Source organism: Schistocerca serialis, chromosome 5, assembly GCF_023864345.2.
Source record: "Schistocerca serialis cubense isolate TAMUIC-IGC-003099 chromosome 5, iqSchSeri2.2, whole genome shotgun sequence".
In the NCBI taxonomy this organism is placed as follows: domain Eukaryota; kingdom Metazoa; phylum Arthropoda; class Insecta; order Orthoptera; family Acrididae; genus Schistocerca; species Schistocerca serialis.
This window is the reverse complement of record NC_064642.1, coordinates 343,191,843-343,218,765: the sequence shown is the minus strand read 5'-3', so window position 1 is coordinate 343,218,765 and position 26,923 is coordinate 343,191,843. Positions and strand designations below refer to the sequence as shown.

General features: G+C 40.2%; 1 protein-coding gene across 1 annotated transcript in view; it reads left to right on the top strand.

The window, feature by feature from the left end:
• The window catches only part of LOC126481160 (G-protein coupled receptor 52-like), a 174,757-nt gene extending 148,281 nt beyond the window's left edge, over nt 1-26,476 (top strand). Inside the window, exon 3 of the mRNA XM_050104729.1 lies at nt 21,144-26,476. Coding sequence (XP_049960686.1) covers nt 21,144-21,575 — 432 coding nt within the window. The 3' untranslated portion in view covers nt 21,576-26,476. The remainder of the gene's footprint in view (nt 1-21,143) is intronic.
• The last annotated feature ends 447 nt before the right edge of the window (nt 26,477-26,923 follow it).

Here is a 26,923-nt window from a genome sequence, read left to right as displayed (position 1 = left end):
AATTCTTGGAACGCGTTGCGTTATGCATGAAAAAAGTAACTGATGCAGTGTTTTATTATTTAAATCATGTATGTCAATTGCAGCTTACATAAAATCATTGATTATTATGAATAAAATTAAGGAACCAATTGCCAGAAACGTATTTTTCCAGCATTACGTATTACTGAATTAATGATACAAGTTATGTATTTGAGTGTTTGCAAATTTCTTATGTTTTATGACAAACAACTGTCTGCTGCCAGACACAATTAATGTCAGTTGTTCTCATAGCGCAGATGATAGCGAACGAGACTGCACAAACTTTGGCTCGACTTCGATCTTTATTACCGTCTAATGTCCAAATTTTGTATCGTTATCTTATTCGGTTTTATGAAACCAAAGTACACATTTGGCGACACCGTTTATGGCGGTCCGCTTGAATTCTCACGCACAATGGCCTGATTGGCTAACTTCAGTGCTAATTAACTCGGAAACGGCGCACCATATCGAAATTTTTTCTTAACGATTGTTCCTCAGCACAACCTACCCTGCAACACCCTTACAAGCTTTCCAGACTGTTTCTGACCGCTCTGTATGCGCGGGGAAGTTTAAAACTGTCTGCCAAACAGTCTACAGACAGATCTTAGGATATACAGTTCCTAAGTACTTGTAACTTCATACAAGGTAAGGGAGCGTATCACAGTGATTTCTATAATCAACAGTGGCTAATTTTATGTTTAACGAAGTGAAGTCCAATAGATATCAAAGTGTTCTACATAAAAAAGGTACAGTTTATTTGCAGACGACCTGGCTCTCCTAGTAAACAGTGAAGAGCATTACTAGAATCTGTGTTTAAACTGAATTTACTGACTTACAGAATCTGTAAATGAAGCACAACTAATGGCTCTCGAAGAGGAAACTCGTAAGAAGGACAAAAATGTGATAAACAATAAAATAATAGAGGGCAGAGATGTCAAGACACAAAACTAATTGTTCAAAATATACAGAACTATAATGCTATAAATGGTTGTATAAGGAGGTATCTTGGCAGAACTATGAGAAAAAAGATAATACTAAGACTACATACCGTGGTGGTTAGGCCTGCTCTTAAGAATGGTGGTAAAAACTGAACTCTAAGAAAAGGAGAGGAACGAAGAATCGAAACAGCTGAGACGAGGTCTCTGAGGTCACTTCTTGGACTAACGTTGAGAGACAGAATGTGGAGTAAAGACATGAGACAACAACTAGATGTAAAAACAACAATGACGTAAGCGATTAGGCAACACCAAAATAAAAAGGAAGGTCTGATCACATCAAAAGAGTGCCACCTGAGTTCCTGCCTTGGCGAGTATTACATTTTTTGAAAAGCTAAAGGATGGGTATAGAACGACCAGTGTACGGATGGAAATAACTGTTTTGCCAGATTCTTTTGGCAATACCCTCTCCTTATAATGGAAGAAGAAGAAGGTTACATAAGTTAGGGTATAAAAATAAAGCTTATACGAAATATGAACCACCCAAGGTCGACATAATGACCTATAATCGTGGCATATCAGCAACTACTAGAAATAAAAAGGAAAATGAGGGAGAAGATTACACATTTATATGTGTAAAGTTCGGGGCATCCTAAAGTAACGCATGTGGTATACGGGGAAAGAGAAGCGTATAACGCAAACGTTATTAATGTGTGCCTGAAAGTGTAAGGAACGAAAGCGAGAGAAAATAGAGCGATGTCACACATATAATCAGGTACAAAAGATTTTTTATATAAATACACGATAGTTGCTGAATAATAATAGCATGGCAGTGCCACGTTTAGTAAGTACCATAGTAAAGCAGTTTGTTACAATAATATTTTGGTTTTGCTCTGTTGTTAAATACCGGCATAAAAAATCTTCATGAACGCCATTTTCCTGACGCTCTTTAAAGTAGCCGTATTGTGATCTTAACTTAAACAGGAGAAAATGTCATTCCGTGACGCTTACAAAATTCTTTGCCTTAGACGAACCGTCATAAATGGAAACTGATCCTAAGCCGACGAACGCTAGTAAGATATCTGCCCCTTTATTTGCAGTAGCAATAGGTGGTTGAGGTTAAAGGTGGATGTATTTGCTCTCGAATATTATCCTCATGAAGGAAATCGAAAGATAGAATGACAGAGAAAGAGCACAGTACAGTACTGGATGTCCATTGATGAACGATATATTAAAAACGGCTCACTCCATAAACCGATCAGAAGGGCAATCACCGTCTCTTTTACGTTAGGTATTAGTAGTTTTTGTGAGTGAAGGGAGCCCCATTTGTTAAAAGTTGAGGGAAGTTCACTATTCAGAAAAGAATCCAACCGATTCTGTGCGACATTTACATTATAGATGAGACATGATGTCTGGTTTGGGGGCGATCAAATGCGTGGTCATCACGGCCCTTACAATGTCCCAATTGTTACACAGTCAAATTTTTTACACAGTCCAATATAGTCATTGCACGAATGATGATGGTGATGATGAAATGATGAGGACAACACAAAGACTCAGTCCCCTGGCAGAGAAAAATCCCGAACGCGGCCGGGATCCGGAGGCAGAAACGATAGCCACTATACCACGAGCTGCTGACGTAGGAGACATGGATCCTCCTCTTCAGACCAAGGACAAAGCACCAATTGAGGCCTCGCATTAAATTTCGTTTCCAGGAAAGACAATGGTCAGTGTCTCCCAGAATGCTAACGAGATTGATCTTAATGAGTAAATTTATAACCGTCAAATAGAACTCAAGTCTTCATGAGTAACTAAATAAAAAACAGATACTTACAGGTTTTGATCACGAAATAAAAAAAAAGTAAGACAATGCACTTGTCCACAAATATGTTTCGGAAATTGGAAAACTGAAGAATGTTAAGCACGAATTGTTGGAATCTTCATTTTATATACCAGATATGGCCCAATCTTGTTATCTATGTACATCCATTTTCAAAGGCATTTGAAACTGGAAAACCTTACGTACCGGTACAATAAAAATATTATCAAGAGCGGTAGATGAGTTTTTTATAAGCGCTTCTACGATTGCACAACAGGTATGGAAACAATTAACCAAAAAGTCTTTGACGAGTAGTTTTGATTTGAAGAAACGCAATTTATTGCTGCCAAGTCAGTATATGTTTATCAGATGAACATAATATAGCAGCCTATGTGGTACAGCATTCACAAATAGATAGCTGTCTTGGCATTCGACGGACAAATACAGGAGACGTATAATAGAAGCTTACAAAGACTGGAAACGGAAAGAAGATCAAGGTTTAACGTCACATTGACGTTGAGGTTATTAGAGATGGACCACAAGCTCATAGAGAAATCACGGAAATGCTTGGCGCGGATGTTCTGGCGAAGGTTTGGATCTCTAACCTCCTGAATGTGTTATCTACTGATCCACTTCGCTCATTACAAGGTTTACTGTAAGCAAACCGGTCTATTGTTGGGTGGAGTACCTTGCAAGAAAGAAAAACAAGACGTACGAAAAACTGAAACGCGGATTACATCAGTAGACGTATCACAAAAATTGCACTATTAGTTGTGCGTTACCTCTCTAGTGATATTTCTTACGTTCAGTAATTTTGTTTTGCCAGTACCGTGGCGCCATTTAACAGAAATTGAAAATATGTTACGTGATAACCGACCAACGCAACCCGGATACAAAAACTTCATCTCAGGCAACTGAAGCTTCCCTACGTACTGCTGCTGACGCAGTGATACCTATCGCGTATGGTTCTCTTCAAATGGTCACGTAACACCGTGCTGTTACACAGACCGGCTTTCCTATTGCAAGTCTGTCAATAATACCTAGGTAACGTATTTGAAAGCAGAGCTAGCCTGTAATTAACCTTGGCTGGTAGCGTGATGCTACTTTATTCTTGGCTCTCTCCCGGTGCAGCGTTACGTGAGGTTCGCTGTCAGAATCGCTTCACTCACGGATTACAGGTAATGCCCTCCCATTATCCTGCCACTGATGGTATCACGAAGACACGAAAATTGCTGCCACTTTCAGGAGGAGAATGCCTGCGGTCAGTAGCGAAGGGCGCACTGAAGTTAACTGCAGTATAATTTATAGGGTCATCCTCAACAGTTTAACATAATTCGCTGTAAATTCCAATACTGCTGTGCGACTGGAATAGCATTGAATAGAAGCGCAAAATAAGCAGCTGTTTATCATATTCGTTAACTCCAATTGTACATATTTTCAAACTTGTAGTAGAGCATTTTTTGTTGCGTAACTGCTCAACAAACTCTCAGATAGTAAGAACCCTCTGTCCGTCATTTTCGTTCACTTAGCCGTAGGAGACAGGTGGAGATCTATGGTCATTGAAAGAGCAATTTCAATAATATATTGGACAAAACAGTAGTGTATAACTGTTTATTTTATTGCCAGTTCGGTGTTGGCTTAATGTCCAATTTCAATGACCCTGTTTATGGAAGACGAATGACCTGTGTAATTAATTTCAAATCAGTGTGATAAATCGTCGACATCGAGAAAGGCAGTAACAGTAATACAAAAATCTAAGATATAATTATAAATTGGTATAATGAATCGCCCTTTCAGAGTAAACTGGTCAACATTTTTTCCTATCGAGTTCTACCAACATTTATGGTTAATCGCTAGTGGCGTTACTGAAGTATAGGAATAGGATGAAATAGGTTCTCCAGTGTTTGATTTACTTCGAGTAACGATACTACCATTTTTATTCATTCATAGTTATCCCTACAGACGTAAATGGTCCCTTCCCTTCTTTTATTACGGTACGCAGTTACGTATAACAGATGCTATAGCTGAAACTTCCTGACAGAATAAAACTGTGTGTCGGATCGAGACTCGAACTCGGGACCTTTCGCGGGCAAGTGCTATAACATCTGAGCTACCCAAGCACGGCTCACGCCCCGTCCTCACAGCTTTACTTCTTCCAGTACCTCGACTCCTACCTTCCAAACTTCACAGAAGCTCTCCTGCGAAACTTGAAGAACTAGCACTCCTGGAAGAAAGGATATTGCGGAGACATGGTTTAGCCACAGCCTGGGGGATGTTTACAGAATTAAATTTTCACTCTGCAGCTGAGTGTGCACTGATATGAAACTTCCTGACATTAAAACCGTGTACCGGATTGAGACTCGAACTCGGGTACGAGACGAGGTACTGGCAGAAGTAAAGCTGTCAGGACGGGCGTGAGTCGTGCTTGGGCAGCTCTGTTGGTAGAGCTCGTGCCCGCGAAAGGCAAAGGTCCCGAGTTCGAGTCTCGATCCGGCACACAGTTTTAATCTGTCAGGAAGTTTCATATCAGCGCACACTCCGCTGCGGAGTGAAAATCTCATTCTGGAGATGCTATAGCTGCTGAACTGCTGTAACACAACTACACAACATTAAAATCATGAGGAACTTAAGGGTGGAAATCCTACTAGGATTCTGCTGCCTATATGGAAAAATTCGTTCATTCGTATCTCACGCAGTACCTTCCCCACGCAAGTTGTCAATGTTTGGTCCGAGGCGAAAACTGGGTCTGTCATGTAGCCTGTTCCTCTTGCACAGTTCAGAGTCAGTTTCACTGGTTGCATCACGCTTTCAGTTTTTGTACCCGCCATTGTTGTGAAGCGCAAACATCAGATTAGCAAAGTTTCTCCAATGACTACCATTTGTAGGAGAAATGCAGAAGTATTAGCAATTTTTCAGTCGCCGAATAGACAACATACATGAACAAGGACATTGGGAGGGAACTATGATCTTTGATTTATAGAAAACGTAATCTGTAAGTCCTTAAAAATGGGTAGTCTGTAGCGTCCAGATTATGCTGAGAATTTTTGGGATAATACATCTGCGTGCGATAAACCGTCTTTGTCTGATAGAAGATTCATTTGTTAGTCACACTTAATCTCATTCCAAAATTTAACCACAATTTAATTAACAAATTCGTTAAAGAGTTTGTTTGTTTTAGTACATAAATGTGAACTAATCGCATTGCCTATTATATTTCACAAGTACAAACCTACGCTCCTCTCGTGTCAGTAGTGACGAAGTACGTGAACCGTGTAGTGCGATCGTTTAGCTAAGAACTTTATCCACAAAGTTATTGATGACTAGTGCGTGTACCACAGTATGCCAAAAATAACCAAGGACACAAGAAGTTATGTTCCTAACGTACAATTTTCGGACGCGCATGTTACGACGGGAGACGGTACTACGTTAAAAAGTGAGATTTTATTTTGCTTATCACGTACACATTGGCGAGGTACGTTATTACGTCAGCCTGCTAGAAGTGCCACATATTCCCTTCGACCAATATTCATTTCTAGACTCTCATCGGCTAGATGGGGTGAAGGTGTCTATTTTTTCTAGGTCTCCAGAAGTATGCAGAACCGAAGTATCTGTAATTATTCCCACAGCTGCTGTAGCATACAAGGGAGAATTTTCGCATAACGGGGGCAGGCATCCGACGATTGATGTTCCACAGACGTTCAGTTGGGTTAAGGATATGGGATATAGGTATTAATGTTCTCTCTGAGCCACATGGTGTCTCTTTCAGCTACTGACAAGGCACTTTATCGTGCTGAAAGTGAATTTAGTTCCCAGGGAAGACGATAACCTTGCACAAATGAATGGGATCTCAAGGGACTGATTCTTAACCACCACGACGAAAAGTGAGATCTCAAAAGAGTAATTGTTCCAGCGAATTCCATAGAACCTAAACCAACTCCCCTTCCCGTCTTGGCATCGTGGGATTAGCCGAACGGTCTAGGGCGCCGCAGTCATGGACTGTACGGCTGGTCCCGGCGGAGGTTCGAGTCCTCCCTTTGGCATGGGTGTGTGTGTTTGTCCTTAGGATAATTTAGGCTAAGTAGTGTGTAAGCTTAGGGACTGATAACTTTAGCAGTTAAGTCCCATAAGATTTCACACACATTTCAACATTTTTCCGTCTTGAGTTCCATCAGACTTACAGTACTGGTAGCAGCGGGTCTGATCTGCACCTCAGGCAACTGCGCATAGAAATGCTTTTCCACAATGCGAGTAATGGGTCCACACACATAACATTTTCACGAAAGAAGAACTTGAAAGTTTCACTAATTTCATCGCTTAAGAATTACTTCGCCATGAACCACGAAGCCGATAGTGATTCCTTTTACAAAGAAGGGTTCAAAAGGCTCTGAACACTAAGCGACTTAACTTCTGAGGTCATCAGTCACCTAGAACTTAGAACTAATTAAACCTAACTAACCTACGGACATCACACACATCCATTCCTGAGGCAGGATTCGAACCTGCGACCGTAGCGGTCGCTCAGTTCCAAACTGTAGCGCCTAGAACCGCACGTCCACTCCGGCTGGCCCTTATTCATTTACCCTGATGAGTCATACCATTATGACCATAGGGCATTGCGATATAGAAGCTACTTGGTAGCGCTGTAAATAAAGAACGTAGACAGAGCAGAGACGAATAGCAAATCGTTGTATTGACGACACGAGACAAAAGAGGGGAAATCCACTGACATGAGCGACTTGAACAATGTGTAGGGAATCAACATATCGAAACGGCGAAACTCATCGCTTGTTCGTGTGCAACTGGAGTGAGCATTTGTAGCCGGCCGTTGTGGCCGAGCGGTTCTAGGCGCTTCAGTCTGGAACCGCGCGACCGCTACGGTCGCAGGTTCGAATCCTGCCTCGGGGATGGATGTGTGTGATGTCCTTAGGTTAGTTAGGTTTAAGTAGTTCCCAGTTCTATGGGACTGATGACCTCAGACGTTAAGTCCATAGTGCTCAGAGCCATTTGAACCATTTGAGTCATTTGAACATCTGTGGAAAGTGATTGATGGACGGTGGAACTTAACTAGGCGACAAGCTGTTGGACGTCCAGGCTTAATTACAAGAAGTAGCGTACGGAAGCTTATCTGCTTTGTAAAGGCGGCAATTTGTGACAGATACGACAATAGAGCACAGTACTGGTATAGGCACAAGTGTTTCGGAACACACCGTTCAGCGCACACCGTTAATATGGGACTCCACAACAAACAATCGCTAATTATTCTCATATCGCGGACCTTCATCGTCAGTTACGATTGCACTGGGCACAGAATCATCGAGACAGGGCCGTGTATCGATGGCAACATATCTGCTAATCGAACGAATCACATTTCTTGTTACGTCATGTCCGTGGTAGTGACTGGATACGCCTCATCCACGTTGCCTGAAACATCTCCCTCTCCGCGGACACAGGACAACACGAGCAGTATTCTTCTGTTATGTACGTATACGTGAGCTTCCCTGGGACCTGTGGATTATGTTAACATTCTTAGAGGCCGTCTACATCCCTTCATGTCTGATGTCTTCCAAAAAATGGCTCTGAACACTATGGGACTTAATTTCTGAGGTCATCAGTACCCTAGAACTTAGAACTACTTAAACCTAACTAACCTAAGGACAGCACACACATCCATGCCCGAGGCAGGATTCGAACCTGCGACCGCAACGGTCGCGCGGCTCCAGATTGTAGCGCCTAGAACCGCTCGGCCACTCCGGCCGGCTGATGTCTTCCCCGAAGGCGATTGCTTCTTAGAGCAGGATTATTACTCCAGTCACAAAACCAGACTGTGACTACAGTGGTTAGAGCAGCATGATACAAAAGTCACGTTGACGTCTTGGTCATTGATTTCGCCTTATCTGAACCCGATGTAGCACATTTTGGACTCTCTCGGATTACATCGTAACGCTCACAAACCGCAGGAGTGTTATTTAGGTGAATTACGAGACCTGGGGGTAGATATATCAAGACACATACCCCAAAGAACCTATCATGGACTTCTCGAATTCATGTTACCCTGACTCCCTCCTGTACTGCCTTCCATAAGTGTACCAATACGCTGTTAAACGGGTGGTCATAATATTTTCACTCATTGGTTTAGTTTTCTCATCAAAACCCCAAATACGTCTGGTCAGTTTCACGAGTACTCCTATTTATTCCATAGTCTTCCATTTTCTTTCCGTGCTGACATTATGACTGGCTCTCTCGTAGTTTGAATAGGCAATATACTTTCATACGATGATCCTTCATCATTTCAGTCACTTGTGTGAGTATGAATATTTGGTTTGTCACTCATATGCTTTTATTTTTTCTTAATGATTCCATTCTGCCTGTAGCTATCTCTTTTTTTATACTATCCTACAATTACAACTTTAGGTCATATTTACTACCTACATGTGTTCACTGTATGATCATCAAAATCTGCGCTGACAAATGTTGTTACGTTGATCTCTTGAAAGCGTCCCGGGTTCGATTCCCGGCGGGGTCAGGGATTTTCTCTGCCTCGTGATGGCTGGGTGTTGTGTGATGTCCTTAGGTTAGTTAGGTTTAAGTTGTTCTAAGTTATAGGGGACTGATGACCATAGATGTTAAGTCCCATAGTGCTCAGAGCCTTTGAAAGCGTTTAAATTGCAGCCCGCACGTCATGTGTGGTTATGTGGTTTAATAATACAGGATGGTCAGCATCAGTCGGAAGAGCCTGTCAAGGTGTTGCAAAGTAGGCTGTGTTGCAAAATAACTGTTAAGAAAAAAATTCGATTCGTTGCCCCATCCCCTAGTTAAATAGCATTGACGTTAGCCAATCAGGCCACTGTGAGCGAAAATTGCAACGGTCCGCCAGATACAATTAGTGTCAGTTGTACTCATGGCGTAAATGATAGCGCACGAGACTGCCCATAGTTTGCTTCCGGAATTTTCTCGCACAGTGGCCTGATTGGTTAACTTCAATGTTAATTAACTTGAAACAGGCGCATCGTATCGAATTCTTTCCATTATAATTATTTCTGAGTGCAACCAACTATGTAACATCCTTACAAACTTTCGAGACTATTTCTGACCACCCTGCATATGTGATTTTAACATCGTCGCGTGCTGCCATACTGTTGGTGGTCCTTGTACAATTTCTAATATACATGTGACAGCAGCACTCAGAAGTACAACGGTATAAACACGATTCATATACAAGTGCAGGAGAGCAACGTTACTGTAGTGCTGCAAGTACACATACGTACGTTCCCAGATTTACCCATCCTTCCGGCTTCGACGGAACATTTCACTTCGGCTCCATGACAGAGCTCCTCTTCATCTCCTTCCGCCGCTCTGCAATCCTGCTTCACCTATTGATTATTTCCTGTAAATTCCATGTTATTAATTGGCTGTGTTTAAAAAGAACTATCACCCTAGTTTACTTAAATTCTACCGTTTATCAAAGCCTGATTTAGCAACTTTAAATCAATGTACATGTTTTACATTTTTAATTTATAGAAGCTGTGTCTTTGTATCTTATAAATGCTCACGGTCGCAGAGTTGCAATTAATCGCTGCCAGAGCACCCTCGCTCTCGTGGGCAAGAGATTGAAATAACAACAAGCCAGAGAACAGAGTGGCAACATTTTCCATTGCAGAATTTTTCATCGTATTGTCAACAAATGTATGTAGGCACTTAAAATGGCGTATGGTCGAAACTGTATATAGGTACAGAAAATAAACTAAAATTTGACGCCGGCCGAAGTGGCCGTGCGGTTAAAGGCGCTGCAGTCTGGAACCGCAAGACCGCTACGGTCGCAGGTTCGAATCCTGCCTCGGGCATGGATGTTTGTGATGTCCTTAGGTTAGTTAGGTTTAACTAGTTCTAAGTTCTAGGGGACTAATGACCTCAGCAGTTGAGTCCCATAGTGCTCAGAGCCATTTGAACCATTTTTTAAAATTTGACCGTCGCAGCTAAGTTGGAATCACTTAGACATTTCTTGGAAATTGTGGACTCAAGTTCAAATACATCACCTGTCCGGTTACTTTGTATTATAGTGTTCCCTGTCAGGAGAAACCGCCATATTACGGGTGGGTGAAGGAGGACGAGTCAGGAAAAGCAATAGATATGGCTAGCACTTGCTGTTCCAAATCCAATACGACTGTAGCAGTTCATTTCTAGGTCGACTTTCTTCAGTACCGAGATGCTTTGTTGCAGTACTGCAGAATTACACATCACGTGTCGTGTGTCGTAACGGTTACCATTTGATTATAAAGCGATACTAAAATTCACGACCGTCCTTAACATGAGGGTTTGACTTTAAAATAATTTGTGAGTGGTTTTATAGGTAAAATGAACCAATATACATCATTAGGAGGCAAATATCGAATGATGATCTTAGAATAACGTGAATTCTTAGCTGTTATTAGCTTTGGTTGATGAAAGACAAGGTCCTGCTTTGTTGTATGTTTATAGCCTTGACCATTAAACATCGTTTCACTTAGTAACTTATTATAAACGTTCGGTCACAGTTAACACAACGTCTGCCCGCCGGGTTAGTCGTGCAGTCTAACGCACTGCTTTCCGGGAGGGGAAGGTGTGCCCGTCCCCGCCACGAATCCTGTAGTGTAACGACGTAAGTTTCTTATAAATGATTTTCTTTCGACATGTGACCATGTGTAGACTTCGTCACCTACGTCAGTTACAACCCACTTCAAAATTATTTATATTCTTTTTAAATTGTCTCAGAATGGTTCTTGAACGAAACTGTAAAACATCATTTGAGTCGTATGCGCAGAATTACGTCACTCGGGCCAATTGGTTTGCGTAAACTTTTTCAATTTTAGATGTCGTTTGTTTCTCCTCAGAAATTATATTGATACACGTTATCTGATTTAATCGATATTAGAACCACATTGAATAAGTTTTTGAGTTTCAAAGTCGCGATGAACGCTGTCAAAATTCAATAATCTTGTCAAATATATTATTGATTCATTCACATAATTCTTCATAAATAAATCCTCGGAACACGTATTTCAACTTTAGTAGCATCCACTAGTTTATTATCTTCCTACATACAGACGTGAACCTGAGCCTTGACAAGATAGGACTAACATTTTCAATGAGATTAAACTCTCTATGACGTCATTGTTGTGCAAAACATTACAAATTATGCATATTCAATTTTTAGAAGCACGACGCAACAAATCGGTTTCAGAATCTTCTGTTGCTCTTTGGCTGTCGACCCGCGACGTATAGTGGCCAGCAATTTTCTCTCTGGTCCCGGCAGCGAAGATGCTGTCTCCGTTCGTTGCGCCGCCATCTCCGTACATGAAACATAAAAAATAAATACAAAAACTTTAGACAATTCACACCCATTATAAATATTACAAAAAAAATACATTAACAAAACTAAACTTATATTCACCTGCAAACTGGGCTGACACTGGTGGATGGGTGACGCTTCAATTTCGCGTCCCACTACATACCCCGCCCACAAGCTCAGTTTGTCAGGTTTTAACCGAAAATAAAACTTTTTCTATATACAATATTTAAACGTTAATACATTTTCCTCACATTTTACGTAATCTGGAGTTCTTGCTCTTAGACAGATTTAATCCTTTTACTACGATATTGTTGTGACTATTTGTCATTTACTCTTAATTGTGCTATTATGGTAATTCATAACCGAATATATGGAGATTACTCCTTTTCATTTAATAGTTGCTAGTAAATACTAATTTAGTACGTTCTTTAACGTTGTTACATTAGGACAGTGATAGATTAGTTTCAGTTTTATTCATTTACTAGAGTTATTCTTTCCAAAAATGTATATTACTAATAAGTTTCTCACAATAACTAATAGTACTATTTACTTTACGTCATTCTTTTCCCTATTGCCCTATTTATGCCTGAGGTCAAGAAGAAATCAAGCAAAACTTTCTTGAGAATCTCGGCACGGCTTTCTTTACCTCCGGACACCCTGTTGGGCAATGGCAATTTATTTAGGAGAACCAAGCGAGAGAGCCCCGTTTGGTGTGTTCTATATTAACACTATTACAAATCTCTATTAAAGGCACTCTGCTATTTTCTCGTGAGCCATATAGCTCTGGACGCCCATGGTCCCTAAAATTATTAACTATCCCCTTTGGTTCCTACTATCCGAGTAAATATAGAAATATACAAAATTCCTTCTGACCTAATAACAAAATTTCTTCCATATAAATCCCCTTTTAGTTACCTTTCTCCTTTTGAAGTAACGGTAGATTATTGTAGATCACTTGTTTAAACTTTCTGTTATTTCTTTAAAATAACACGTAACTATCACGAAAAACTTCACATGAATAAACTATGAACGCTCTTCCGTATGTAACATATACTAAATATTAACTTATTTGGGAATGAAGGGTTTCATTTGATCAACACTATATAATCCTTTAATTAAACCTGATGAAGGTTCCATAAGAAGTAACGCTTTGGGATGTACAATCTTATGTACAACATATGGACCTTCAAAGGTAAAGAAGAATTTTCTATATTCCTTATTGATCTTCGAACTTTTAGGATGAGATCGTACTAACACAAGATCTTCCTTTTCCTGTTCGGCTGGACAATTCGTAAAATAACATTTTTCTTTCCTTTACATAATACGGTAATCTACTAATTAGGACTCGTAGTAGATGACTTTCAATAATTGGTTCTTCAATTAATTTAGCACAGTTTAAATGCCATTCAAAATAATTCCTATAACCTCCCCACCATTTAGAATATGGAGGAGGGTCTAACAACTCTAAAGTTAAGTGTTGTTGTTTTCCTCTTGACCAATAATTTTGTTTAAACTGCTTAACAAAATCATCCCAGTCCCTAAATTCAGTTCTATGCAGTAATGCCCATTCCGCAGCTTCTGCTTCTAACTGTCCTATTACAAATTGAATCCGTTTTTCATTACTCCATTTAGGAGATAATGAAGTTTCAAAAGCTTTTATAAAGATTATAGGGTGAAGTTCGCCTCCGGGTTTGAATACAGGAAATCGACTTGCTACATTTGAATTTGTCGTTATATCATCCCAACATTCTGCGAGAGACATAGTTGGACTTTGTTTAGATTGCAGAGACGGAGTTGCATCGGATTTGCTTGCCATGATTTCTTTATTCGTATTGTTGTCATCCGAGCTAGCAAACACGATGCGACTGTTGTCTCTGATTACGTTATTACTTCTACTACTTGAATTGTTTTCATTATTATCTAATTCCGATAACCGTTTAGTAATTTCGTGTATTCTCATTTCTGTATTGAATACGCGGTTAGCTAATATCTATTCTTCACTGTGTTCACGATGTGAACGCTCTGTACCTTCGTCAATGTTATTATCTTTGGCAGTTTCAAGGTTACTACATATTTCAGTAATTAAAAATTTCATGTTTTCTATTTCGATATGATCTTTTTCTACTCGATGAGTTAATATATCTAATTCTACATTATCTATTGAAGAAATCTCTACAGGTTTCGTAGAAACCTCTTTAATAGATTCTAATAATTCTCTACGAACAGTTTCTGTTTGCATAGAAAATTCATCTCGTAACTTATCGTTATTTTTCTCTATTTCATTTACAACTAAGACATTGACATTATCTAGTCTCTTGGTTAAGTCAGTAATATCATTTCGCATGCGAGCTTTTTCCTCGCGCGATTCCTGGATATGTTCTTCTAACCTTTTACAATTATCAGCAATCTTATTACTAAGTCCTACTAGTTTTTCCTGCATTTCAACTTTAGAAGCCTCTATTTTATCAATTCTCGACTGGTTTCATTAAGATGTTCCTGTAACCTGTCTGTCGATTTTGTTAGCTCCCTATTAAGTTCCTCTTTTAATCTAGCCGTAGATTCTTCGTTAGACTGTTTTAATCTAGCAGTAGATTCTTCGTTAGACTGTTTTAATTCCTCTTCTAATCTATCACTAGATTCTTCGTTAGATTGTTTCAGTTTAGCGATCGCCCTAAAAAGGGATCTCATGCTCCTATCGGACATGGATTGCTCTTCGTCTGACATTTCACTTCCCGACATTATTGTAAGATATTAACTAGTTACACACGCAGACTTGTAATCAACAATCCTATTAAAAGCACACTCCCTATGTACAACACTCCACTTCCAACTTAAAACAGACTCACCGGACACTAATATTTTAGTTTATAGTTCTCGATGATCAGTGTACTGCTATGGGTTGCAGAAGTAACAACCGTCGATGCAGCCGCTGAGATGCTGCGATCCCGCTTCCGCAACCGGCAGGACGCTGAGTCGAACACCGGAGACGTCACTGGCTGCAACCACGCCCGGCCGCACCGTAGACAGGCGAAGCCCTCAGCAACACCTCTAATACCAGCCGGAGGAACGCCCCCCCCCCCCCCCCCTCCAGCTGACGTACTGGGCCTGTTAGTTTAGGGAGAAAAAGGCTGTCGGGGTTTGCAGCGTTCAGCTGCTGCCCAGCAGATGCGCCTTCTCGTGGAATAACTGCATGACCGTACTGCTTGGCTGCGCTCCGTCAGATGCCCACACCCGCGAAGTCGCCGCTGGCTGGTGAAGGCTCCACCAAACTCGCGTTGACTTCCGAAGGACTCTTTATGTTTTAATTGTTTAGTTCCTGTGTGTCTTACTTGCACACAAGTCCTGTTTTTAAGGTCGCCACGGTGTAGTGTAACGACGTAAGTTTCTTATAAATGATTTTCTTTCGACATATGACCATGTGTAGACTTCGCCACCTACGCCAGTTACAACCCACTTCAAAATTATTTATATTCTTTTTAAATTGACTCAGAATGGTTCTTGAACGAAACTGTAAAACATCATTTGAGTCGTATGCGCAGAATTACGTCACTCGGGCCAATTGGTTTGCGTAAACTTTTTCAATTTTAGATGTCGTTTGTTTCTCCTCAGAAATTATATTGATACACGTTATCTGATTTAATCGATATTAGAACCACATTGAATAAGTTTTTGAGTTTCAAAGTCGCGATGAACGCTGTCAAAATTCAATAATCTTGTCAAATATATTATTGATTCATTCACATAATTCTTCATAAATAAATCCTCGGAACACGTATTTCAACTTTAGTAGCATCCACTAGTTTATTATCTTCCTACATACAGACGTGAACCTGAGCCTTGACAGGATAGGACTAACATTTTCAATGAGATTAAACTCTCTATGACGTCATTGTTGTGCAAAACATTACAAATTATGCATATTCAATTTTTAGAAGCACGACGCAACAAATCGGTTTCAGAATCTTCTGTTGCTCTTTGGCTGTCGACCCGCGACGTATAGTGGCCAGCAATTTTCTCTCTAGTCCCGGCAGCGAAGATGCTGTCTCCGTTCGTTGCGCCGCCCTCTCCGTACATGAAACATAAAAAATAAATACAAAAACCTTAGGCAATTCACACCCATTACAAATATTACAAAAAAAATACATAAAGAAAACTAAATTAAACTTATATTCACCTGCAAACTGGGCTGACACTGGTGGATGGGTGACGCTTCAATTTCGCCCGGCGGATTAGCGTCGAGGGCCGATGTACCGGCCAGTCTGTGGATGGTCCTTAGGGCGGTTTCCATTTGCTTCGGCGAATGCGGGCTGGTTCCGCTTATTCCGGATCTGTTACGCTATGTCGGCGATTGCTGCGCAAACACTGTCTCCACGTACGCGTGCACCATACTTACTCTACCACGCAAACATTTGGGGTTACACTCGTCTGGTGTGAGACGTTCCCGGGGGTCTGCTGGTGGCCGAACCCCGCAATAACCCTGGGTTCGGTGTGGGGCGGCGGTGGGGTGAGTGGACTTCTGCAGCCTGTTGTGGGTTTGTGAACCACTGAGGGCTACGGCGTGGACGAAGCCTCTCCGTCGTTTCTAGGTCCCCAGTTCAATGCAATACGATACAGTACTACACAACGTCTTGTACACTAACGAATCTCATACATCTGATAATCGAATTCACCATTTAGTAGTGTCTGAGTCATATCGCAAACAACAACTACTATAACTGAGCTAGTACTACTCTCTCTCTCTCTCTATTTAGCAGTCAGTTCTGCTGGATATATACAGGGTGTCCCAAAACACACCGACAAGTTTTAGGGGCAGTTTTCTTACACCAAAACTAGAATAAATGTTTGGCAAACATGTGCTCTAAAACACATACCTTAAGAGGATGAGTACTCGTTCAGTAGAAGAAGTGTGTTTCGCACTAGCGAAGATGAACAAGTGCTCACAGCACTTAAAGTACCGATTTTAGACCCCATGTGTATAGGACTTTTTTTTCTTGTTTTGTTTCATACTACCACTTACAAGATACGAAAAGGAAAGAGCTTACAGTGGAAGAGATTTGTTTACAGTATCTAAGATGAATAAGTGCTCATACCTCTTAAGGTAGGCGTTTTAGAGATCGTGTTTATTAGACTTCTTTTCTTGTTTTGGTATAAGGAACATGTTACTAAAGCTTGTCGGCGTTTTCTGTTTAATGTGCAATAATAATCGTTATATATTTTATTGTTTTAAAGAGAAACGTTATTAGTGCTACAGTTAAAATTTTTAGAACGGTGAGAGATTGTATACAGAATCTATCGCTGTAAAATACGGTTTTTCGTTTTACATAAATAGAATTTAGGTAGAAATACATTTTCAGATCGGAAATGGAATAAATAAGTTTCGTAAACATTTAATACAGGGTTGTGATTTAAGTTCTAATTTCAAAATCCCTTTTGCAGTTAATATTTGCTAAGAATCAAGGTTTAATGTTGAACAGATTGATGTAGTCTTGTGTTCATAGCACACATATTATTAAAAATCTATATATTCTCATTATTTATCCTGAAATATTCTGTACTGCAATTTTACAAAACATTACTTGGACCTCAGTATTGCTATTGACGACGACAAGCTTTCCTTCAGTATTTTTCGTAAAACCTCTGCTACAGATCAAATTGTGCCCACTAGTTCAGTGCATCCTCATACCCATAAGAAAGCATTTTTCCATTCAGCCATTCATCGTGCAGTCTCCGTACCTTCGTAACCTGACAAGCTTAATAAAGAGATGAACACAATAAAAACTATTACAGTCAATCTTGGCTACGATCCCACGTTAGTTGACAAAATCTTCAAAGTTCAAACTGACGCTAAAGTGACCACTTTAGGCAGGAGTGCTATTCCAGACAGTAGCGAGTATAAAAATGTTTTCTCGGTTCCATTTTCAGACCCTCTTTTGTATAAAATTCGTCGTCTTCTGATTAAGAAATTTGGATTCGAAGTTGTCTTTTCCACGAACAGCAACTTACAAAAAAGTCTCATCCACAATCTCAGTTTCACAGTTGATCCGATACATAATTCAGGAGTTTATAAAATCACTTGTGATACGTGTCCCGTTTATTATGCAGGACAAACTGGAAGATCTATTAGTGCCAGGTACAAAGAACATTTATTGGCGAAAGGAGGCACTGATGTACACAATTCCACTTTTGCTGATCAGCTGCTAATTTCCAGACACGTTGAACACATTGAAGAAATTTCCATTCTGTGTAGAGAAAGGGAAGGTCATAGGCTCAATGTACTCGAAGAGCTAGAGATTTTCAAACATATTTCTAAGAACGATGACCGCGTCCTCAATGAACAGTTACAACAACGTCACAAAAAAATTTTCCGATGATTTCAATCCACTGCTCGCTGAAGTTTGATTCCTTTATTTTTTACTACACTCATGCTCATAAATTAAGGATAAGTGCAGAGTGTGGTGCCACACAACGTGGCACTATACAAAACTGGCCCTAATAGCATAGGCACATAGTGAACACACACGACACAGATCTGTATGTCCACGGTATTGGTGATAAGTTGACAAAACCGTCCCGAAACACATGTGCTACAAAACACCACTGTTTCCTGCGCATGTACCCCGACATCAGTATGGGATATGATCACCATGGACACGTACACAGCCCGCACAACGGGTTGGCATACTCTGGATTAGTTGGTCGAACAGCTACTGAGATATAGCCGCCCATTCTTGCACCAGTGCCTGTCGGAGCTCTTGAAGTGTCGAGGGGTTTGAAGACTTGCAGCAATACGTCGACCGAGAGCACCCCAGACGTACATCGATGGGGTTTAGGTCTGGAGAACAGGCAGGCCACTCCATTCGCCTGATATCTTCTGTTTCAAGGCACTCCTCCACGATGGCAGCCCGGTGGGGCCGTGCGTTATCATCCATATGGAGGAAGGTGGGACCCACTGCATCCCTGAAAAAAACGGACACAGTGGTGCAAAATGACGTCCCGATACACCTGACCTTTCACAGTTTCTCTGTCAAAGACATGCAGGGGTGTAAGTGCACCAATCATAATCCCACCGCATGCCATCAAACCGCGACCTCCTTACAAGTCCCTTTCAAGGACATTAAGGGGTTGGTATCTGGTTCATGCCAGATGAAAACCCGGCGAGAATCACTGTTCAGTGATACCTAAATCACTGTTCAGTGATACCTGGACTCGTCCATGAACATAACCTGGGACCACTGTTCCAATGACCATGTACTTTGTTCTTGACACCATGCTTTACGGGCTCTCCTGTGACCAGAGTCAGTGATATGAACCTTGCAGGCCTCCGGGCGAATAAACCATGTCTGTTCAGTCGTCTATTCAGTCGACTGTGTGTCTGGAGACAACTGTTCCAGTGGCTGTGGTAGGTTCCCGAGCAAGGCTACCTGCAGTACTCTGTGGCCATCTGCGGGCACTGATGGTGAGATATCGGTCTTCTTGTGGTGCTGTACACCGTGGACGTCTAGTACTGTAGCGCCTGAACACGTTTCCTGTCTGCTGGAATCGTTGCCATAATCTTGAGATCACACTTTGTGGCACAAGGAGGGCCCGTGCTGTGTCTGACCAGCCTCCAGTCGCCCTAATATTCTACACCTCATAACGCCATCAATATGTGTTCTTTGAGCCATTTTCAGCACGCAGTCACCATTAGCACATCTGAGCACGTCTGCACACTTACTCGCTGCACCGTACTCTGACATGCACCAACACACCTCTGCGTAGGTTGACTGCTGCCAGCGTCACGGTGCGACGACCGCAGGTCAAATGCACAGCATGGTAATACCCCGAGGTGATTTAAACCCACAAACCCTCCACCAGAACGTTGTTTCACCATGTATCAGCATTATCCTTAATTTATGAGCATGAGTGTATATTTTTCCTGCTTCTGGTTTCGAACCTATATTTTCTGATTTAAGCCCGCAAACCCTCCACCAGAGCGTTGTTTCACCATGTATCAGCATTATCCTTAATTTATGAGCATGAGTGTATATTTTTCCTGCTTCTGATTTCGAAGCATTATTTGCTTCTAATCTCATAGCTATGTGCTGCTAAAGTTACGTTCATGCAAATTCATTCTGCATCTTACAGCTGTTCTTAAAATGAAATTTCTTTCTCTCTCTGCCCTTTACGTAATAGTAATTTCTGTAAAATCTAACAGATGCCACTATGATACTTAATCTGCTTCACTTCTGTATAATTTCAAAAAGACACTAATATCTCTTTATATTTTGTTTTTTTAGTTAACTATCGTTTTTTCAATTATTTTTGCTATAATGTTTCAAAAGGGCACGCGTTACTGTCCACACCAGATAGGCGGCGCAGCTCGTATGTTGTCGTGGCGGCAGTGTAAGCAACAACGCCGATTGGTCTGATGTTGTTCCCAGCTGAGTACACGTGGTAAAGGCTACAACGTTTTGTTTTACTTTTGAACTGAGAGCAGCTGCTAAAAATGCTGGCTATTGCTACTTAACTATGTAATTTTACGTAAGTAACCTTTGTGCGTGACGAAAAATTATCACCTTGATTAATGTGTTTTTTTGTTATACCTGATTTGTAGTCTGGTCCCTTTAATCCCACAACCAACCTGATTTTGTATGTATTATTTTATACGGTTTAGCAACTGTTCATTCAAATGAACACGCCACTAGTAGGTGTCGAAACTTACGTTTACGTCCAACCGGATGGGTGTTTAATGTTATATTTAAACTAATATACGGTTGCTGAATAACAGTCATGTTCAGAACTGTAAGAAATGATAATAATGCACATTTGAAAGTATTACTGATAAATACATCATTTTGTACGCTAGGTGATAATGCATTTGATGTTTCATGTGCAAAATGTTTAACATCAATGATAGACAGCACCATACTTACATACCATTTCACATTGTGAATCGTGTTCTTCATTAAACCTAAAGTATCAGCTGCTGCATTAGTACCACTAGCGTCTTATGTTTTCGGGAAGCCTCTACCTGGTAGTGACTGAGCCGTGACTCTCTGCACCACAGGTGGCGTTCCTGGTGCTGGGGCCGAGCCTGATCACGATAGTGTACGCCTACTCGTACATCTTCACGATGATGAGCCGCCTGCGTAGCGGCGCACCCATGCACGACAAGGAGTATGCGTCGGCGCTGTCCGAGAACCTGTCCAACCCCAACCACGTCATGTCGTTCGTGCTGGTCGTCTCCTTCTGGGTCTCGTGGACGCCGTACGCCGCCGTCAAGCTGTACGAGTACTTCGCCAACACCAAGTTCCAGATCCCGTACCTGCACTTCGGCATCGTATGGCTGGGCATCCTCAACTCGTTCTTCAAGTCGGTCATCCTGGTGACGCTGAGTCCGCAGTTCCGGCTGGCTGCGCGCATCGTCTGCATCAAGCTGTGCCGCCGCTACAAGGGCCGGCTGCAGAGCGAGCTCATCAGCATGGAGGAAGACGACTGAGGCGCCTGCTGCCGCGGCAACCCTGCACACACCACTCGACATCACCAACGCTGAACACCATCCCACCCGCGATCCCTCGCGCTTTTTACGACAAGTCACTTGTCTACCAGACTTTGCTAACCAGAAGCTGTGATAAACCTCCAAATAAGAAAAATAAACTGGAATTCCACTTTCTTTGCACCCCCACAAAGCTTAATCCGTATACAACCTAAAATACACTCGTGACAGAAAATATTCGGCGAAAGCGGCGTATAAAGCTAGTGAAACGGAGACCACGGCCTTGACACCACTATCTGCATAAAATGTTAAAGCATAACGTATTTTTTCCTGGTGGAATCCTGCTTTGTTGAGTCATCCACTGCTGATTTCCCATGTTTTCTTTTTTATTATGGTAATGTCTTTTGTGGTTTCAGTAATTTTTTCCACATATCCTTATTATTTCCCATATTATATAATTTCCTTCTATTCTAACATTTTTCTTTCCTAATTAAGATGTTATCCATTTCTACACTCTCTATTTCGGCCTATTATTTTGTTAATGTCTGGTATTCACAGACATAAGTCACTGCTCGCACTCCTACTAGTATGGAAATTATGGTATTACGTCATATGTCGCAATTTATTATAGTTTTTGTTAAAAATATAAAACCAATGCAGTAAAACTACTGTGATTGTTGATACTGCTTAAAACAGTTTATACACGTCTTTTGTGTAAGTTTTGTGAAGTACAATTCATGCCACCATTATAAGCCTATTTTTCAGCAACTGGCCTAACGAAAGCCATGTCATAATTATTTGTCATACTAAACGAGGCCTCCTGTTATAATAATAATCTGTGCCAACGTCTTTTTCTTTCTGAATTTTCAGAATACTGATACCTCGGCGTCTCACATATATTACTTACCATCAGTATCTCAGGTCATAAATTATCCCAAGATTCTAATGTCAAAATTCGACATCTCAGACTCCAAAGTTATAACGCGACTTCATCACACGAGGTCCTACGTGGAATAATTACTGTATGCAGAACACGTTAATCTTTATAGGTTCCTGTCCACTGGTTCGATGTATTTATTCATCCGTACTGAATGTGCACCCCATGGGTAACGCAGCACTAGATTTGTGTGACTGGTGAAGTTGACCTGATTGGACAACCATTATTTACAATGCTTTGGTGACTATCCGGTATTTTTTCATGACTGCAGATAATATTTTCTTGAAAGATGACACATCCGTGCATAGATCTGCAGAAGATAACAACATTGGTTTAACATACCAGACTGCACAGAGATTAAGCAATACTGAAGAATTATGTACACAAGGTGATTCAAAAGCCGCAGCACATTGAAGTAATCAGTATTCGAATTGCGAGTTATGAAGCTCGTACCAAGTTTTGGTCAAAATTCCCAGAAGTCATACTAGACGAAGAGACTCAAAACTCATTTCAAACTACGAATGGTATTCGTAAAGGAAAATTGGTAGACCTACCCCGAAAATAATCAAAATAACATAAAATCTTATGTTTCGTCCTGTAAAAAAAAATACAAATACGAATCGAAATTTACCACTTCAGTTATAGCCAACTGCAACGTCAATCATCTTACTGTAAACAGAAAGAATATTATCCTTACATCGTCGTCATCGATTAACGGTGTATTTCTGCTTGCTCAGCCGTGTTGTTGAATCCCTTTTTATACACAATAATTCGACGACTAACCTTGCTCGCAACTTGGGAGGGTCGTCGAAATTTTGTGTATAAAATCAGTGGAACACGCATATGCACACAGCTATTATTCCTACAAATGACAATTTCAAGGAAGAGGCTGACATCACAGTGTTCGAGGTAACGATTTTAGGTTAGTCGAATCAGTGAGATGCCAGATTATGCACAGACAGCAGTGTTTAACATAAGAATATGAAGATCCGTAATTATGTTTTGCAACAGATGAGCAAATTACGGCGTCCATTCCTGGTCCTGTTTCCTTCGGCATTTTTGAAATCCACCACCCGTCGTTAGTTACTGACTCCACATTCACTACTTTGCTGCGGAAACTTGAATTACAGTTGAATAAGTAAATAGTTCTGACGAAAAGTGATTTGGTACGTAACACATGCTACAACATCCAAACTGTCAACTTGCGAGATAATGGCCACAATGTTTCTAGAACAGAAATGAGTTCTCAAACGGTTATAAGTTTTGGTCACAGATTATACCAGTTACAAATATCTGTTTAAGTTTAACAACTTACGTTCATGAAACTGAAATTACCATAAGGTAGTTAATTTATTTATTCGAAGTGAAGCGTCTTCTGGATCACCCTGTACCATAAGGAAATATGACATCTTACATTTATCGCATTACATCTACACAAAGAGGGGTGGATTTTTTTTCTAATCGAATTCGACAGTCACGTGCAATGTCATCTTATTGATAACGTAATGCGCTTTCAGTAATTTAGAAATTTCCTGAAATTTTTATGAGATCTACGTCAATTTAATTAAATTGTAAATTTAAGATCATACAGTCTTGTACATTCTGGAATGTTCAGACTACAATTTTGTCTTAAGAAGTTGTTCGATATTACTGCATAAAATTAGTGAGCTGATTTTTAAATACAATAATTTTTTCCAAAGAAATTGTTGGGAGGTTTTATAAGAAAATATGTGTCGATCAAAATACATTCGTCTGTTTTTTTGTAGCTATCTCTGTAAAGTTAACCCTTTACGAAAGAGTATGTATTCATCATTCCAAGACATTCTGATTTTGTAATTCAATGTCTTTCATTCAATTCATGGTAGTTAAATTACAGTTTAAAACCATTTTCTATTGACAGTGCTGAAACTGTGTGTCGTCACTTTGTAGGATTGTAGTTTCTGACACGTAACACTGATAGAACTGTGCAAAAAACAACCAGCAATCAATATTTAATCCTACGCAATAATGAGATAATTTAACAAAAATAACTCTAATACTTGCAACTGTGATTCTTAGACATTTTATTCCATGTTAGACATAGTGTATGACTCAGTGTTCTGTTACACGCATTATGCTAATCTGTGTTTAACATCTTGCACGTACTGAATGAGCTCACTTTGTACAGACAAGTATTACTTACGGCCTGTTTTTACAAAAAGCAATAATGATATATTTAACTAACTTGTTAAGAACAATGGGAAGCTTGTATCTCGTTTTTAATCTCATTAACTGTCCGCCCACTCTTAACACGTCTTATCTTTTTCCTATGGCTATCATATTTCGGTGTTTGCTCAATACTAAGATTCTATTTTTAATAACGCACTATTCTTAAATGCCTACTTTATAAACTTTTTAAAATCTTATCTGCTGGCACTTTATCAAAGGCTAATTATTTTTAAAAAAGTACTTACAGTGGCGCTTGATATTTTAAATTCTTGTAATTTTATCGTGAACGAGAAGTAAATATACAGACATAGACTACATTGCTGCTGAAAGGGAGGTACCTGTCTTTCACGTTTGTATCACATTTGCGAAACTAAGATGCTCGAATTACGTTTTACTTGTGTCCAGATTGTTATTTTCGTACAGTTACGGTTGTATGCTTGTAAGAAACATTGACCGTCTTTCCGGTGAAACTTACAGTAATGTAAAAACAATAACAACCTTTGTGAAGGCAATAATTTTGTGTGCAAACTCACTTATCGGCTGAAACAAATAGTTAAGGACGACATTTAATCATGAAAATCAATATATAAGTAGAAAATTATTCTGGATTTTTTCCTTACCTTCAACCGGTGCTAATGCTGTTCTTTAAAAGACAATCATTAATTCTTGCTGTTTTACACTGTGACTTCTTACTTTAGTATTTGACTAGTGACATACGAACATGTTCTTTTGCTATTTCCTTTTATGCTCTTTGCGTAATGATGCTGATCTCTCGATAATTTTGTAAAATACCTTCACTTGGAACAATGTTCTCTCGAAATACAGTTATCTTTATTTACGAATGAATGCTCTACTAGCAGTTAATTCAACTCTGAGGAAGGACGTCACGGCATTATCATTTTTCAAACAGAAATGTTCCTATGACATAACCAACGCTTAACTAAACAAATCCTAAATATTTTGTTTCTTCAGAGAGGGATATCACAAGGTCTGCGTGTTACACGAACCGCAGAATTTCTCTGCTTTTGAAACATCCTGGAAGACAGACGAAAGTTGGAGCAGAATAAGAGACAACGTTTGGTGAAAAATTACAGGCGACACGTAGCTAGTGCAATAAAATTATCGTTTTCCGCGCTTCGTTTTGTTCACTACTTAGTCAATCAGACCAAAAGGTACTTCGGTTAGTTTGTACTGTTTCATAGAAAAAAATTACCTTCATAAAACTCCATCAGCTAGAGTCTTGAATTATTAGGTTATATTTTAGGATATTTTCTCTGTCTCAGTGCTTAAAAATGCCATTCATTAAATGTAGCGTAAAAGTATTCCGTACAAGAGTTGGTAGATGTAGCTGAGAAACTACTGCTTACTTCTTTATAGTCCGCTAGCATTCTTCGCTCCCCAACAGTAGCAGCCAATTCTTCACACGACTTGTCCGACGAGTGTTCGGATCCGTGCCTAAGTTAGTCTCGTCAACATATCAGAACGCTCCTGCTGTGTACAAAAACTCCGTTCTGTTAGGCATTGAAATTATAAACACCTTCGTGCGTCCCAGGGACTAGGAAACGAGCACGGAAAGTAGAGATTTTCTCAAAGGACGTTTGAAATGAAACACATATTTTCAATGACCAACAGACTGACAAGATATGAGCTTCCAGACCTTAATAAAAATTGATCATTTATGTGATTTTCTGTAATATTTTATGATGTAAATGCCGTATATACATGTCTGATGGAAATAAAAGCCTTTAGTTTAACAGATCATTAATGCACTGTACTCATAATTTTATTTGGGAATGTGTGTCTTCCTGAAACTTTTCACATATGTCCCCTCCTATGCTTTAACTGTATCTCATAGATTATGCGACTTTGATCATATGACGGTGTACCCCATGCGCATGGTGTCCGGCGGACTCTCTCAACACCTTACTCAGTGACCATCACAGACACTCTCAAAGCAACAACTAGACGATATGTAGATTTGAGTTCCTCTTCGATATATTGTTTTTTACACTCAATTACTACAGCGTACTCAATCTAGGGTAAAATATGTCATCACCAGTTACAACACGGAGCACAGAACCAACTATGTCCATCATAAGAACGGTAGTCATAAGGTTTTAATTATTCATCTCTAACAAAATGTAAATTGCAATACTGAAACCTGGTCACGATGTTAACCCTTCTAGTCGTTCTGTAAATGCCTCCC